Source organism: Suricata suricatta, chromosome 10 (genome assembly GCF_006229205.1).
Source record: "Suricata suricatta isolate VVHF042 chromosome 10, meerkat_22Aug2017_6uvM2_HiC, whole genome shotgun sequence".
In the NCBI taxonomy this organism is placed as follows: domain Eukaryota; kingdom Metazoa; phylum Chordata; class Mammalia; order Carnivora; family Herpestidae; genus Suricata; species Suricata suricatta.
Window position 1 is genome coordinate 94,213,865 of NC_043709.1, and position 17,696 is coordinate 94,231,560.

The 17,696-nt window shown below is 39.2% G+C and overlaps 1 protein-coding gene and 1 pseudogene across 1 annotated transcript; one reads left to right on the forward strand and one right to left on the reverse strand.

Annotated features, from left to right (window-relative positions):
- Positions 1 to 9,264: 9,264 nt before the first annotated feature.
- LOC115305298 lies at positions 9,265 to 12,019 on the reverse strand (annotated as a pseudogene).
- Positions 12,020 to 15,520: 3,501 nt separating this feature from the next.
- LOC115305648 (taste receptor type 2 member 46-like) lies at positions 15,521 to 16,450 on the forward strand. Its single transcript, XM_029955884.1, has one exon. The coding sequence runs from the start codon at positions 15,521 to 15,523 to the stop codon at positions 16,448 to 16,450; it is 930 nt and encodes a 309-aa protein (XP_029811744.1).
- The last annotated feature ends 1,246 nt before the right edge of the window (positions 16,451 to 17,696 follow it).

Genomic DNA, 17,696 nt, shown 5'->3' on the forward strand with positions numbered 1-17,696 from the left:
CTGCCTAGTAACACGTGCTCATAACAAAAAATTAGAAACATGAAGAGGAAATGTTGTAAGATCATATAATAGAATATTAACACATGTATGAAATATACAGTGCAATATGAAGAAATATATGTAGTCACAATCATAGAAGGGAAAGTAACCACAAAAATTTTCCACAGATAAATTAAAAATTAGAATAGAAAAAGGATTAAAATATGAAGTATTAATAGAAGTATAATAATAGTTTATATAAATATAAAGGTATAAATATTACTCTGATGTCACTAATTTTGGTACTTGTGTGCATATTACTATTTTTCTTAATAGCTGAGAGGTCAGAAAAATGTCCTTTATGACAAAACGGGTCAATAAATTATGGCATGCAGATATAATAGAATACTACACAACAATAAAAATGAACAAATTGAATCTATGATGTTCTTTAGCTATTTGTTAGAGGAAAAAAAAAGGCAGCCCTAGAAAGGTAAACTTGTAAAGCTTAATACATATTCACTGTAGTGTTTGGCTATGTTTGTATGTAAGTAGTGCTACTTTGACTACTGTAATAAAATAACAGATTTAGTCACAGTAGCTGGAAATGCAAATAAGCAGGTGGTAGAATTTTGCTTGCCAATGATGCTTTTAAAATATGAAGGAAAGATTGTATGCTGTATTATTATTAGAGGCTATATACATGTCCATAGGAAAGTGCAATGTTTGTCCTGCTTGAAGTCATTTTTCCATAATTTTTAGAAAAAAGTAAAGGAAAAACTAGCAAGTAAATCACCATAAATATGTTTAGCTTTTAGTTCGTCTTGATTAAGTAGCAGGTAAGATGTTTTTTCAAACAGGTCTCATTTCTGAGAATGATATAAGAAGTATCATAAGTCCATGGAGGAGATCCGTGGCATTATCCCATCACAGTGAACTCTGTCACTTAGAAAACTGGATGAAGAAGGACATATCAGTTGGAGTTCTCCCATTCAGCCACCACCACCACCACCACCACTAAATATCTCACTTACATTTGACATGTTTACATATGTAAGTTGGATGATGTCTAAGTAATTTCCTAAAGATTGTTGTAGTAACTTACTTAAGTAAATAGCAAAGTTGAAGTCCAGCTGAGTATACTTATAAATTGAGTGTTCTTTAGTTTAAGTGGATTGCTTGAGCAAATTATTTACAGTTGATTTTAAAACCACAAAGTAAATGCAGAGGGATCTATTTCTAACATTAGAAGTAAAAGGACCACTGAAAAATGAACTCTTGGAATAGGATGGTGTCCCCGTGACTACATATTATATTTTGCTTATTTGAGTGGTATTTGGAGATCCAAGTTCTGCTTCTTGACTTTCCCCATAAGCCTCTGGTGATGACCCAACAACAGGTAAGTACCTGCTCTAGCAGGTCCAGGAGTCCCTGAAAGGATGGACAGTGTCAGCACGTGAATAAATTGGGATGGTTAAGAAAGTAACAATCTATCTTATTTTGTACCGGTTGGTTTTTGGCCAATAATTATGAGTTTGTTTTTAACTAACAAGTTATAACCAAGTCATGTAATGCACTTACAGTAAGGTTAAGTAAATTTTACAACCAAGAGAATAACAAGATGTTTTTAGTAAAAAACATATTATTTAAGTTAGTAATGCTAAAATTACAACATAGGTCAAATTGTATATAGATAGACTGGGAGTTATTGTATCTAGCTCATTAACCATAAGAGAAAGAATGTTTGTTAACAAGTTGCTAGAGAAAGCCCTTTCTTTGATGTAAGCATAATGGGAGCCCTATGTGTGTTGACCTTTCACTTGGGTTTCTAATTTTTTATCCATCCTCATAGCTGAAGTCAGTACAAGGGAGGTATTTGTGACTCCAATTAGCAAAGATATATGCAGCAACTTATGTCTGGTCCTTGTCTGTTTCTTATCTGTAAGTTAGGCTCTTCTTCTCTGGGCCAGAGTTAATTGTAACTCTTTTGTTCTTAGCCCCCCCTTATGTTTTGGGTCTGCAAGCCTCATTAGAAGAGTTTTTGTCAAATATTCATAATGTTTTGATCCAAAATCTCATATGCAGGGACAGGAAAATGCCTTTTCTTATGGGGTAACTGTGTGGGGAATATTGGCCTGATTTGGAACATTGTGAGGCCTAATCAATAGCAACAGGCTTACTTTCACAGGAGCAGTAGTAGCAGAAGGAGATACCAGTTCCACCTCTCATGGCCGGAGCCGTGCAAACGTCTTCCATTTCCTTACTGTGACCCTGTCATCCAGCAAGTCCGATGCGGCTCCCGGCAGGTAAGCACCATCCAAGAAAAGCCACTTATGTGATAGTAATTACGAGTTCCTTTCAACTTGGAGAATGACTAGATCATGATTTTATCTATTTTGTGACAAAGTTTGGGAGAAGAAAAAATTGTTATCTTTTTTCTCTCAACACTACTAGTAAGAAAAACTTTCTTTGTGATCATAGTATCATGAGTATTTTATTCAGTTTCCCCAGAGAAGATACTTTTAGAAGCAGAGCAAGATATTGTTCTTATCACTTACAGTAAGACTGAGAAAATGAATAATCAAGATACAGGATTCAATACACACAATTAAAAACCAGTTAGGCTCAGTGGAATAGAGAATTAGTGGAATGGAAGATAACTATCCAGTATGGAGCGTAAAGTACCAAATAAATGGAAAATACAGGCTAGCAGGTAAGACACAGGAAGGTTACAGTCAGGAAGTCTAACACTGTCTGGAGTTCTGGAATATAGAAGAGACAAAACAGGTGGAAAACAATGTTGCTGAGTTTTCCCAAAGTGAACAACATGTTTCAATTGATTGGTTAAGAAATCACTGAACCTCAGACAACAAAAACAATTTGACTTATAAGAATCCAAAGATCAAGAGAAAATCACAGGGTAATAGAGTAGATTGTATCGAAAGGAACAGTTATTTCAATGATTTTTAAATGAGCTCGGTATATATCTGGGGACTAGGTATAGTTTGGCCAGTTGTCAGCTTAGGTTGGCTATTGCTGGGAAAGTTTGATTCCATGAAGTGTCACTCTCCTCCCGGGGCCATTGCACCAGCCTGACCATGTTCTCATGGACTGAAGAGCAAGACTGGGCTGACCCCGGGTGGGAGCCATTTCAAATTTTTACTGTGTCACATCTATTAATTCTCAATTCATCAAAGCAATTTTCCATGATTGAGCTCCAAGCCCATGGGCAAGGTGGTCCCCTCGCTCATGGTAGAAGATATTGCAAAATTATTATCCAAAAGGTATAGCTACAGCAAGGATTAAATAATTTCAGGAAAATGAGGTAAACCATCCTGGTTTACCTTGGTTAAATGATTCAGGCTCCTCCCACATACAAAATATTCTCTGGTCATCCTCCAAAGTCCAATGCAGTCCTCTGCAGTTAGAGCATTACTCTTGAATTCTAGGATCTTATAATCTACATCCTGTTTGGCTTTGTCTCTTCTGGCAATCAACACATTTAAGAGACACGTTATTTACCCAGCAAAGATGTAGTACAGAGGGCTGAAACAGCAAGATAGTCACAGCAAGCCGTCCCATTCAAATAGAGGAATAATAAAAAACATACTATAACTATGGTTCCTAGAAATTCTGAAATCATGTGTGGAAAATGTTTTCATGAACCTTTACTTGTTTACAAATTTACTTATATATTTATTCATTTAAATTTGTTTTTAAAGTTAACAAAATTGTAATGTTTAAGGTACACAACGTAATCTTTTTATATACAAAAGAACTTCCACAATCAAGTAAATTAATACATTGATCATTTCAAATGAACTTTAAAAAATGTTTCTTTATTTTTGAGAGAGAGAGAGGGAGAGAGGGAGAGGGAGAGGGAGCAGGGGAGGAGCAGAGAGGGAGACAGAATCTGAAGCAGGCTCCAGAGGGAGAGAGGGAGAGGGAGAGGGAGCAGGGGAGGAGCAGAGAGGGAGACAGAATCTGAAGCAGGCTCCAGGCTCTGAGCTGTCAGCACAGAGCCCGACATGGGGCTCAAACAATGGAGATCATGACCCGAGCTGAAGTCAGATGTCCAATCAACAGACCCATCCAGGCGCTTCTACATTTATCATTTCAAATGGTTACCTTTCCTTTGATGGAAAAGCTTAGGATCTATTCTATTAGCAAAATCAGTTACGCAATACAGTGTAATCAACTGTAGTCATGTTATATATTACATCCTCTGAACTTGTTCATCTTATAACTGAAAGTTTGCACCATTAAAAAATTTTTTTAATGTTTATTTTTGAGAGAGAGAGACCATGTGAGCATTGGGGGGTGGGCAGAGAGAGAGAGAGAGAGAGGGAGACGCAGAATCTGAAACAGGCTCCAGGCTCTGAGCTGTCAGCACAGAACCTGATGTGGGGCTCAAACTCATTAACCGAGAGATCACTAGCTGAGCTGAAGTCCGATGCTTAATCAACTAAGCCACCCAGGCACCCCAAGTGTGTACCATTTTCACAACCTGTTCTCATTTCCCCTACCCCTAGTCCCTGGCAGCCACTTTTTTACTATTGTTTCAAAGGGTTTGCCATTTCTTTTAGATTCCTCATATAAGTGATAGCATGCATCACTTACCTTTGTCCTGGTTTATTTCACTTAGCATAATGCCCTGAAGGTCCATCTATGTTATCACAATTGGGAGGATTTCTTTCTTTTTAAAGGCAGAATAATATTCCATTGTATATATACTTACCATGCTTTCTTTATTCACTGATCTGTTAACAGACACTTAAATTATTTCCATACCTTGGCTATTATGAATAATGTTGCAGTGAACATGGGAGTGCACCTATCTTTTTCAGATCAGAATTTTGTTTCCTTTGGATATATACCAAGAAATGGGAATGCTGAATAATACGGTAGTTCTATTTTTAATTTCTTGAGAAAACTCCATTCTGTTTTTATAGTGATATGCTTTCCATAGTGGCTGTACTGGTTTATATTTCCACCAAGTGTACAAGCATTCCTTTTTCTCTACTTTCGTTCCATAACTTATCTCTTGTCACTTTTTAAAGTTTATTTATTTATTTTGAGAGAGAGAGAGAGAGAGAGAGAGAGAGAAAGCACTCATGTGCTCACACACATGGGAGGAGCAGAGAGAGAGGGGGAGAGAGAATCCCAAGGAAGCTCCATGCTGATGTGAGGCTTGACCATGAACTGAGCCAAAATGGAGTCACGTACTTAAGCAACTGAGCCACACAGGTACCCCTCTTGTCATTTTGATAACATTTCTAACAGGTGTGAAGTGATAGCTCATTGTGGTTTTGATATGAATATCCCTATTGATGAGTGATGTTGCACCTTTTCAACCTGTTGAAATGGACCAGTTGGCCATTTGAATGTCTTCTTTGGAAATAAAAGATTTATTCAAGAGCCTTTCCCATTTTAAAACCAGATTATTGATTTGTATGAGTGCCTTGCATATTTTTGATAACTTTTCATCAGATCTGTGATTTTCTCTATTTCGAAGGTTGTCCTTTCACTTGTTGATGGATTCTTTTGCTGTGCAGACGATTTTTAGTTTGAGATAGTCTCACTTGTTTCTTTTTGCCTCTGTTGCCTTTGTTTGGCGTCAGATCCAAAAAATCATTTTTCTAAGACCACTGTCAAGGAGCTTATCTTTGATAGTTTTTTTTCTAGGAGTTTTATGGTTTCAGAGTTATGTTCCATCTTTAAGCCATTTTGAGCTAGTTTTTATGTATGGCATTAGATCGGAGTCTAATTTTATTCATTTGCATTTAAATATCCTATTTTTCCAACACCATTTGTTGAAGAAACTTTCCTTGCTACATTGCATTTTCTTGGTGCCATTGTCCTAAATTAATTCTCCGTATATACACGGGTTCATTTCTGTGCTTACTACTCTGTTCTGTTGATTTGTGTATCTGTTTTCATGCCAATATCATTCTATTTTGATTACTATAATTTCCTAATCATGTTCATTACAGGCCCTTGACCACCAAGCCAAAGCATTGGGCATAGCCTGTGAATGAGTATATAATTGAATATCTGTCCATTTCTCCTTCCAAACAAAGGTACACACAATACATTGCTCAGAATCAGCTCACTGGGAGGATTTCTTTCACTGCAGTCCTTTAGGGATACCCCTCAAAAAAAGGTTGTAGTTCTATAGGTGTCCACTTTTGGGGTGATGCCTGCACATCAGATAGAATCACCTTTCTTCCTCTGGCACCTTAATAGAGAGAACTCGCTCTGAGGCTATAGGTGGAAGCTGGGAGACAGAGGCAGTGTAGCAGAGTGAGGACCATGGGCATTGACCACTTTGTCCTGTAACATATTTGGGCCTTTGAGACCTGCTCAGGCCCAATCACATATATAGCACTTCCACTTGATGATGAGTGTCACCTCGTAGGTCTAACAGGAAAAACCTAACAGAGGGCCATAGGGAGAGAAAGAGAGAAAGAGAGCTGGGGAGAGAGAGGGACACAAATCACGAGAGACTATTGAATACTAAAAACAAACCATGGACTGAAGGGGGAGGGGGAGAGAGGGAAGTGGGTGATGGTCCTCGTGGGGGGCACTTGTGGGGAGAAGTACTGGGTGATATTTCCAATTTGAAAATAAACTATTAAAAAAAAAGATGATGAGTGTCACTGTCTATGTCCAAATTTATGGCTCAGTGGGTCAGATAACCCCCATTCATGATGGGAAGCTCAGGTCACATGGTTGTTCATGGCTAAGCATTCAGTCTCTACTAAGGCCCTGTGGCAAGCCCAGAATTTATTCTTTTTTGGGGGGGAGGGTTCTACCAGACATTTACATGTTACTTTTATTTATTTATTATTATTATTTTTAAAAATAGTTTATTGTCAAATTGGCTTCCATATAACTTCCATATTGGCTCTTCCCCACAAGTGCCCTCCTCCATTACCACCACTTCTTTTCTTGAAAGGTAGTGGGTGGAGGCAGATGGCAAGGCTTTGTTCCAAACTCTAAGGGCCTACACTATGATCCTCTTATAGGGGTCTCCCTAAGGCTCCAAATGGCATCCCTATCTTCCACGGCCATGTCTTTTAAGAGACTTTATAGTCTATTTTATTAACACTCCCAGAGGTAGGCAGACATTTCATACTCATAATAACAAGCAAAGGCTTCTGTCAGTTGCAAACAGAGACAGAGAGGACTTGCTTCTTTGTACAATATCGGCTCCAGGACAGAATAACTATAGAACACAAAAATTCACTGGTACAGATCTACAATTCACTAATACAGACATTCTCCTTTCTAGAAGAAGCCAGATATATTCTTGCACAAACAGATAAAATGGATAAAAACAAACAAACTAACAAATCAAATTGTGGAGCATGTCTCACCCAATAGAAGAAAGATCTTTTGTATGAAATGGACCAAAACACTAAGTTCTGAATCACTGTCACTCTATTCACTTGTTATTTCTGTGCAACAGATTACCAAAAATTTAGTGGCTTAAATTTAAAAAATCACACACGCATGTGTGTGCGCACACACACACACACACACACACACACACACACCCTTATGCCACTGCGTTTTAGGGGCAGGAGTCTGGGCAAGGCTTAGCTATGTTCTTAGGTTCAGCATCTCACCAAGCTGAAATCAACACTTTGATGATACTGCATTCTCATCTGCAGGCTTGACTGGAGAAAAGTCCACTTCCAAATTCACTTGTGTTGTTGGCAGAATGCATTCTTCTTGTGGCCCTTTCCATAAGCACCTCATCACATGGGAGGCCCAGTAGTCTTTTGAAGCTTAATCTGATTACACCAGCCCCATAACAGATAGTGTCCCCTTTCAATCAACTCAAAATCAGTTGACCTGGGAGTCTTAAGTTTCCACAAATCTCTTTATGCTTGCCCATTCTGCAGGCTACAAGTAAGTCACACACTTAAAGCCACACTCAAGAGGAAGGAATTGTGCAGGATGTGAACAGGGAGCAGTAATTATGGGGACCGTGGCAGGACCTGTACACCACAGCTGCCACAAATAAGGAATGATATATTGGTAGTACAAAAATTAGAACAAAAAAAAAATTGGAACCAGAACCGAAGTTGGTCAACATTCAGAATTGTCAACAAAAACAGATTCAGGAAAAAAAGAGATATATAGAGTTGTTGGAAATCCAATTCTATTGCCTTTCAGGAATTAGAGCCTGGACAAGACATGCCTGGGCTTGAAGAGCTCATAACGGACTTTTCTTGGGCCATATAGTATAGCTTACTGGCTCATGGACACCCTCTGGCTGATAAGCATCAAAGTTTAGCTTTCAAAAAGTTGAAGGTATTTCTAGTTTGTTGAGATTGGCCTGGATTGCAATATACTTTCCTCTTAGGACTGCCTTTGCTGTGTCCCAGAGATTTTGGATTGTTGTATTTTCATTTTTGTTGGTTTCCATATATTTTTAAATTTCTTCTCTAATTGCCTGATTAACCCAATCATTCTTTAGTAGGGTGGTTTTTAACCTCCATATTTTTGGAGTTTTTCCAGACTTTTTCCTGTGGTTAATTTCAGGTTTCATAGCATTGTGATCTGAAAGTGTGCATGGTATGATCTCTATTCGTTTATACTTATGGAGGGCTGCTTTATGCCCCAGTATGTGATCTATCTTGGAGAATGTGCCATGTGCACTCAAAGAGAAGGTGAATTTCCTACCCTCAGGATGCAGAGTTCTAAATATATCTATCAGTTCCATCTGTTCCAATGTGTCGTTCAGGTCCACTGTTTCCTTTATGGGGCTTAGGAAGGGGGAGTTACGAGAAATTGTGACATTCAATCATTATTGTATAACAACATTGGCAGGAACTTTAACCATACACATTGTTCAGAGTGTTCGTTACTTTTGGCGGGACCCAATTACAACATTTAGGGTATCTTTGAAATTAACCAATTACAGAGCGAGCTGGGGTCTTGTTTGGTGACTATCGGGTAAACTTTAACATGAGGTAACACGGTCCTATCTAAAGTTTCTATCTGTAGACCTCATCTTTAGGAATGTGGGGAGAGGTAGCTGGCCTTTCCTGATTGGATATTGCAAAGTGGTCTCTCCTGCCTTGGGAAATGTGTAACTGCCTAATAGTTCTGGAGAGACTGAACCTTAGACCTTCTAGTTTAGAGGGGGACCTCTGTCATGGAATCTGTTAGGTTCAGACTTTGTCCTTACACCACAAGTTTCTTGCTGTCAGAACACCACTTGGCAAATGGACAGTGTCTTGCTTTCCCCCTCCCCCAGAAGCTACAAGAAATTCATCGATGAGATGCGAACTTAGAAGCCCATCCCTGGGGGCCTGTGTACTGGCTGGGCAGGAGGCCAAGGCATCAACTCAGGAGTGTGTCTAGGCTGGGTGTGGAAACAAGGTCGTCTGGGATGAGGTCGCACAGCCTTCTGGGAAGAAGAGTCAGGGGAAGGGTCTGGATTGGTGCCAAGTGTACCCTCTGCATAGCAGAACCAACTTCTGTTTTTCAGAAAGGAGGGGATATAGTTTTCAGTTAGTCCACTAGAACTACTGAATTTATTTTGCTGATTACTGATACTGTTCCTGAAGATTTTCTGGACAGACCAGAGCTAGACCACGGATTAGATGGAATAAAACCTTTGTCTGGATTTGGAAGTATGCCATTTCTTATATTTATTCCTGGCAAGTATCTGGAGGGCTTCAAGTAGTGCTGCTTGGCGGCAGATCTCAGGGATGGCGTGTCCCGCCTCTGATAAGAGATGGTTGCTATTTCCTGTATGAGGGGGTCAGAGGGCTTCAGGTCCAAATCACGCTCAAACCTGCAGAGAGTCTCTTTGCTCTGTCTGTTCCTGTTTTTCAGGTCAGTGCTGGTAAGGGATAGATTGAAATCCAAGAATCCTTGGCTTCTCTCTGATCACCAGGCAGGCATCTCTGCACTGACTGGAGAGTCAGCTTTATTTATTGAAAAAAAAATGTATGGGGTACAAAACAGGAGTGGCAATTGCCTTAGACAATGATTTCTGATGACAAATTCTTTGGTATGTAAAAATTTCCCAGAACATATTTTGGTAGAAAACTCATGCATAATCCTTATCAGTAGTGATTGAAGTAGGTGACTAGATGCTTATCACATGGGGAAGGAAGGATCTTTCACATTCAAATACAAAGCAATGTTTTCAGCATAGCAAAGGCAAGAGTTAGTTCTTTTGTGAGCGGGGTCAATAGCCTTTTTCCTTGAGGGGAAGAAAACAGGTTTCTTGAGAAATGTATTATTTGCTCCTATAATCATAAAAGAAGAAACTCCTATAAGTTCCTTCACAAAGTCTGATACCAGTCAGCCAGGCACCTTGGGGGTTGGTGCTCAAGAAAAATTGAGTGAGGGTTGAGTCGGCATAGATGCTGGTTGCCCCTGATGGTGGGAAGCCTTGCAAACCTGCCTTACTTCAGAAATGGCTCCCAGCACACGTCTCTCAAAAGTTGAATGGCTTCTCTGCTAGCATTTGGAATCAGGGTCTTTAAGTTATTGGGTACGCACTGGGAACAGCAGAAGTTGATGCACTTGAAAGTGGGTAGCCTTCAAGCCAGTTGGTCTTTTTCGGTGTCCCCAACAGTTGGCAAATTTTGAAACCTGTGTCAATTTCACTGGCTCCAGGGAAGAGTGGCCTGAGGGTACACACTTCTACCACGATGCAGCCCACCATCCAGGGGTCAATGGGGGAGCACAGCTGGTAGATCTCAGGAACACTTCTGGAGTCCTGTACCTTCTGGTAGATGCATAGTCTGTGAATGGGGGTCCTGATCAGGTTTCTCCCACCAACCGGAAGTCTTTTTTGTTATTCACAAGTTCCCAGCTGGTGCAGAGAAGGTTCTCAGGCTTTAAGTCCTGATGGGAAAAGCTGCGTTTGTGAATAAATGCAAGTCCTTGTAATATACATGATGTTCCATATAGCAGATTTGGAAAACCACTTATTTATTTAATGAGCTGGTAAAGCTCTTCCTTCATGTCTTCAAAAATAAAATAAAGATGATCATTTTCCCTAATGACTTATTTTCATTTTACTGTATTGGCATGGTTGAGCCTCTTTGAAGACTTAATGTCCCAAAGGTTCATGCATTCCTCCCAGGAATAAAACTTTCTTGTAATTTTTTAAATAGCAGTCAGCTCCCTGGACACAATGCTACCTCCCCGTAAGACAGAATGGTAGGTTCCACCCCTGAGGTGTTTGATTCATGGTGTGCCCCCCTCAGGCTGGACCTCATCCCAGGACCCAGGTGGTACAGTCCCACAGAGGCAGCACGCTGACCCGCAGTGGAACCAGATTTTTCCATGGCAGCACCAGCACAAAGTATTCAATAGGACATGACTATCTCCCAGATACGTATTGTCAAGGATCAGTCTTGTGCTCTGCGAACACAGGTGGGGGCCTGCCCTTGCAGTGAGCACCGCACCCCCTGTCACGGGGGGCAAGAGCCTCCTCGGGAACTGGGGGTGCAGGCGATTCCTGCTAAGATAGGCCCAGAGGTCTTGCAAGTCTCATGGGGTCCTGAGGCACATGATAGAGCCAAAAAGTGAGGTACCAATGGGAGTTTGTTTCTCTGAAAATATCTATTTTGACCTTATTTTTAATCTATCTATCTATCTATCTATCATCATCTATCTCTCATCTATTCATCTATCAATCATCTATCATCTATCTATCATCTATCAAATGTTTATTTTATTTATTCATTTATTCATTCATTCATTTATTTATTTTAAGAACGAGAAGGACCAAGCATGAGTTGGGGAGGGAAGGAGAGAGAGGGAGAGAGAATTGCAGAGCCCAAGGGTAGGGGGCAGGGGGTGCTTGATCTCACAAAACATGAGATCATGAGCAGAGCCCAAATCAAAAATCAGAGGCTTAAATGACTGAGCCACCCAGGCGCCCCTATTTATTTATTTTTAACATTAACCTTAGTGAGGTATAATTACATATAGTATACCATTTTACATATATCATTTCATGAGTTTTAACTATTATATACCTCCTTGAAACAATGACCATGATAAAATACAGAACAATTTTACCATCCCCCAGTTATTTTATGTTTTTTTTGGATCAGATTCCAGCCCACCACTTTTGTGATTTTGTCTTAGTTTTGTCTGCTTTAGAAATCATGCTATATGCACTCTATTTTGTCCACCTCTTTTTTCAATCAGCATATTTTTTGAGACAAATTCATATTGTTGTATATGTTTATTTCTTTTATTACTAAATGGTAGTTTATTCTATGAACATCCCACATTTTGTGAATTTACCTCCCTGTTGATGTACATTTAAACAGTTTCCAATAAGCACCTGGGTGGCTCAGTCAGTTAAGCATACGACTTTGGCTCAGGTCATGATTTCACCACTCATGGGTCCAAGCCCGGCATTGTGCTCTGTGCTGACAGCTTGAGCCTGGAGCCTGCTTAGGATTCTGTGTCTCCCTCTCTCTGCCCCTCCCCCTCTCATGCTCTATCTCTCTCTGTATCAAAAATAAATAAAATATTTAAAAAATTTTTTTGTCAATATTTATTATTGAGAAACAGAGAGAGACAGAACATGAGCATGGGAGGGGCAGGGAAAGGGGGAGACACAGAATCTGAGGCAGGCTCTAAATTCTGAGCTGTCAGCACAGAGCCCTATGCGGGGCTCCAACCCACAAGCAGCGAGATCACGACTCGCACCAAAGTCAGACTCATGCCCCTAGACTTGTATTTTATAGAGCAAATGTTTTCAAGTTTGATACACTCCAATATGTTAATATTTAAGTTTTATGCATCATGCTTTTGGTATTGTATCTAAAAGATCTGCCCATCTTACAAGTTTTCTCCTATGTTTATTCTAAAAGTTTTATTTAAGTGTTTCATCAATTTTAAGTTAATTTTTGCATTGGTATGAACTAAGGGTATAAAGTCAGTTTTATTCATGTGGCTATCCAATTTTCCCAGTATCATTTGTTAGAAAAATAAGACATAATTTCCCCCATTGAATTGACGTGGTATCCTTTTCGAAATCAGTTAACCATAAATATTAGTGCTGATTTCTGAACTTCAGTTGTGTTTCACTGGTTTATATATATCATTATGTGAGTACCACACTATCTTGATTATTGCAGCTTTCTAGCAAGCTTTGAAATCAGGAAATGTAATTTTCCAAATTTGTTCTTTTTTTAAACAAAGCAAATTGTTTTGGTTATTCTGGGTGCTTTGCATTTCTATATAGATTTTAGAAATACTTTTTCACTTCCTGCAAGAAAGCTACTAGGATGTGGTAGGGATTGCATTGAATACATATATCGTCTCTTTACCTAAAAACATTCTCTTCTTGCTGGATTTTAGTTCAGTTGGTTCTTTTTCCTTGCACAGCTCTGTGATATGTTTTGACATTTTTTGGCCCGAATTCCAGGTGTTACAGGAGAAAATCTTGGCTTTTTCAACCTGCTACATTGTACTTTTTAGTGGAAGTTCTTGACAGCCAACTCTGAAGCATCTAATCACACAGGATCAAATGAAAAACAGTCCACACCTGCTCTGTACCAGACAGGTTGAAATTGAAAGCACTCTACACAAATAATGTATTAACTCCTCACAAAAACCATCCAAAGAGGATACGATCATTTGCATTTTATTTGATGATTTTACTGAGGCAGAAAGTAATATTAAAATCAACTAGAAACATAATGCAGAGAATCTGGGGTTTCCTTCCTGGCATTCCACCTCTAAGATCCTCTTTTAAAAATAATTATAGTATAAAAACTGAAAGTGAGTAAAATCTATAAGTAGAGGCTAATTTTTACATATATTAACCTTAAAATATTAAGTAGTCAAAAACTAAAATGGGCTGAAAAACCTCGAAGAGAGAAGAGATCAATTTAAAGCTGGATGGTCTCCCTGGGATTCATTTTTCATTTTGAAAATTATAGGACATGCACCAGTGTCGCGTTACTTTACTGAGCCCCGCGTTGAGGCACCAATTGTCGTAACCCGACGGCCGGGCCGCATGTCCCCCGTGATCGGCGGTACCTGTTTCCTCCGCCCCGCCCCTCAGGGCGGAGAGGAGAATCGTCGCGGGTCCTTTTCCTGAGGGAGAGAGAGAAAAAGGGGGCTGGAGAGGGAGACGCAGAGAGTAAAGACAGAACTCACGGTTCTCCGATCAGGCGAAAGAGAGCGTTTATTCAAAGAACTGTTCTTTATATAGTCTTCAGGGGGGAAAACAAGGCACGCTGACCTAGGCAGGCTACAGAGTCGGATGCATATCAAAGAAGCGCCCCGACTTTGCCTCAGCAATCTTGGGGGGATGGAGAACTAACACTGAATACGGTTTTGATCTTTTGTGTGCCTTGGCCACTCACGTCTAGCACAGCAAGACAGTCGCCAAAGTTATTTTGACCAGGAAATGGCAATCTCCAGCCTCCAGATGCAAATCTTGTTTACTGGCTCACTCAGTGGAGTGATAATCCTTGCCTGAGGCAGACAGAAAACTTGGCGGCCCCAACACACGGGCTGCTAGCTGGCTCAGTCAGTAGCATATGCAACTCTTGATTCAGAGGCTTGTGCATTTGAGTCTCACGTAGGGCACAGAGCTTACTTAATTAAAATCCAACTAAGATAGTAAGACAGTAAATCCTGTATTTATCATGTATGTGTGTTTGTGTGCACACATGTGTGTTTATGCCTTATAAATAATCAAAGCATGCATACATGTTAGTTATCAGCAACCAGCTTTAGGGGAGTATTGGCAACCTCTCCATACCCTGAATGTTTTGATCAGAAAAGCTTAAATTCTTTCTACATAATTGTGACACTAAAAAAAAAAAAAAAAGCCAAATCCGGGGCACGTGGGTGACTCATGGAGTTGAATGTCTAACTTCAGCTCTGGTCATGATCTCAAGGCTCATGAGTTTGAGCTCCACATTGAGCTCACTGCTGTCGGTGCAGAGCTCGCTTCAGATCTTCTGTCCCCCCCCCCCCTGCCTCTTCCTTGTTTATGTTCTCTCCCTCAAAAATAAATCTTAAAAAAAAAAATCCATAATGATGGTAATCTTTCTTCTGGTCAAGCTCTACCTAACAATTAAGACAGTCTATGGATGCATTTTGGGTTTTTCAGTTTTACTATACAAAGTCAATGAATACAAATTACATAGAGGTTAAACAAGGAAAAATGGCAAAACACTGAAAGACAATATGGTTTTATTTGCATGCTAGCAAATGAGAATTCAGCTTTCATTTCTACATTCCATGATGAGTATTCTAGCCCACAGCAAGGACATAAAGTAAATGAATAGAAGTTCGTTGGAGCTGTTTGAAGAATAAATGTTTTTCATCAAGACAGCACTGAGCTCATCTATTGGCATACCCTGGTGCTTTCCTGCTTGACATTGGTCACAGAGCTTAAAAGAAACAAGAACTTTGCTTCACACTCAGAGATCAGCTGCATATAGAACGTAAGACCAGAATAGTAAGGGAATATAACCAGTGACACTTGACTTGGCTTTTTTTGTTGTTGTTTTTCTTTCTAGACATGGTAACCTTAATACTTAGCATTTTTTCCATCCTAGTAATAATAGAATTTCTTCTAGGAAATTTTGCAAACGGCTTCATAGCACTGGTGCACTGCATTAACTGGATCAAGAGACAAAAGGTCTCCTCAGTTGATCAAATTCTCACTGCTCTGGCTATCTCCAGAATTGGTTTGCTCTGGGTAATGTTTATAAATTGGTATGTAATTTTGTTGGATCCATATTTATACAGCTTAGAAGTAAGAATTATTTTTCAAATTGCCTGGACCTCCAGCAACCATTTTAGCATCTGGCTTGCTACTAGCCTCAGCATCTTTTATTTGTTCAAAATAGCCAATTTCTCTAGCCTTATTTTTCTTCGCCTGAAGTGGAGAGTTAAAAGTGTAGTGCTTGTGACACTTCTGGGGTCTTTGTTCTTTTTGTTTTCTCATGTTGTGGTGGTGAGCATGTACGAGAAAGTGCAGACTAAGGTATATGAAGGAAACATCACTGGGAAGACCAAATGGATGGACACAGCACACCTCTCCAATATGACTGTATTCACACTAGCAAACTTTGTACCCTTTATGCTATCGCTGATATCTTTTGTGCTGTTAATCTTTTCCCTCTGGAAACATCTCAAGAGGATGCAGCTCTTTGGCAAAGGATCCCAAGATCCCAGCACCAAGGTCCACATAAGAGCCATGCAAACTGTGATCTCCTTGCTCTTGCTGTTAGCTGCTCACTTTCTGAATCTAATTGTTACAGTTTGGGGCTCTAATGGGCTGACGAACCAACTGTTCTTCATGTTTTGCCAGACGCTTGGATTCATGTATCCTTCAATCCATTCGTTGATGCTGATTTGGGGAAACAAGAAGCTAAAACAGGCCTTTCTGTCTGTTTCATGCCAGGTGAAGTACTGGCTGAAAGAACAGAAACACTCGACTCCATAGATAAATAAGAGGTGCCTTTGTGTATTTCTTGGAGGAAAGCTAACTAATGTATAATGTAACATTGCATACCTTCTACTGGTTTTTTCATAGTGTGTGTAACTGAATAATTTTGGGTTTTACTTAGAAAAGTCTTACCTAAACCTATCACATGAAAGTATATACATGTATGTATGAAAAATATAAGAAAGATTGGAAATAATCTATCCTCACCATTTTTTAATCAGTTTAAACAATCTAATTATATATAATATGGAAAGAATTTCCTGAGAATTATGAAGCTGTGTGTATTTCTTATACATATTTTATGAATCATTTCCAATTAAAAAATTTGCTATCTATATTTATGCGTTTTTCAAAACTAACAAGGACATCACTGCTGTTTTCCATTGTAATTGGTATTATGGGTACTTAGATTTCATTGTTTGAATCTCTAGTCTAGTCTAGGGTATTCAATTCTAAATCATACATCGAGGATGAATGTTTGGAGTAGATAGTATTCCATCATAAATTCTTACTTCATGGTTGATTAGGGCTAATTGAGAGCAATTAGGGCTGTGATGAATAAAGGTGTGCACAAAATAATTCATAAATGATGACCATATTGCATGTACATTTTGTATATGTGTACAATAAACTCTACTAAAGAATATTTGATTTAAAGAAATAGGTGGAAGGCATAGTAAGAACTGAGTTCCACATCGGGGTTAAAGGTGAAAGAAACATGATCATGAACTCTTTTTAATGCTTTTATAGGTTTCCACATGCAGTTTAAAAAGTCAGTCATTTCTTCCAGTTTTTGAGTTAAGACAGTCCATTTTTGAAATTGAGATCTGATTTCAAACATTTTAGTTTTCTCTTAAGCTACCACTGAGCTTCGAATCATCAAACATCTGAAACATCTTCCATTTTTAAAATTCTTTGAAAATGTCAAAGAAGATTCAAATTCTTCTCCCCTTGAAAAAATAGAACAGTAAAGGAATTATGGTATACCATCCAATAAACATTTCTGCATACATTAAATGGCATCTATTGAGCTTATATATTAATCATTGGGGATTTCTCAAAGATATGTTTTTTTAATGTTTATTTTATTTTTTAAAAAATAGTTTATTGTCAAATTGGTTTCCATACAACACCGAGTGCTCTTCCCCACAAGTGCCCTCCTCCATCCCCACCACCTCTTTCCCTCCCCCCCCTTCCCCTTCAACTCTCAGTTCATTTTCAGCATTCAATAGTCTCTCAAGTT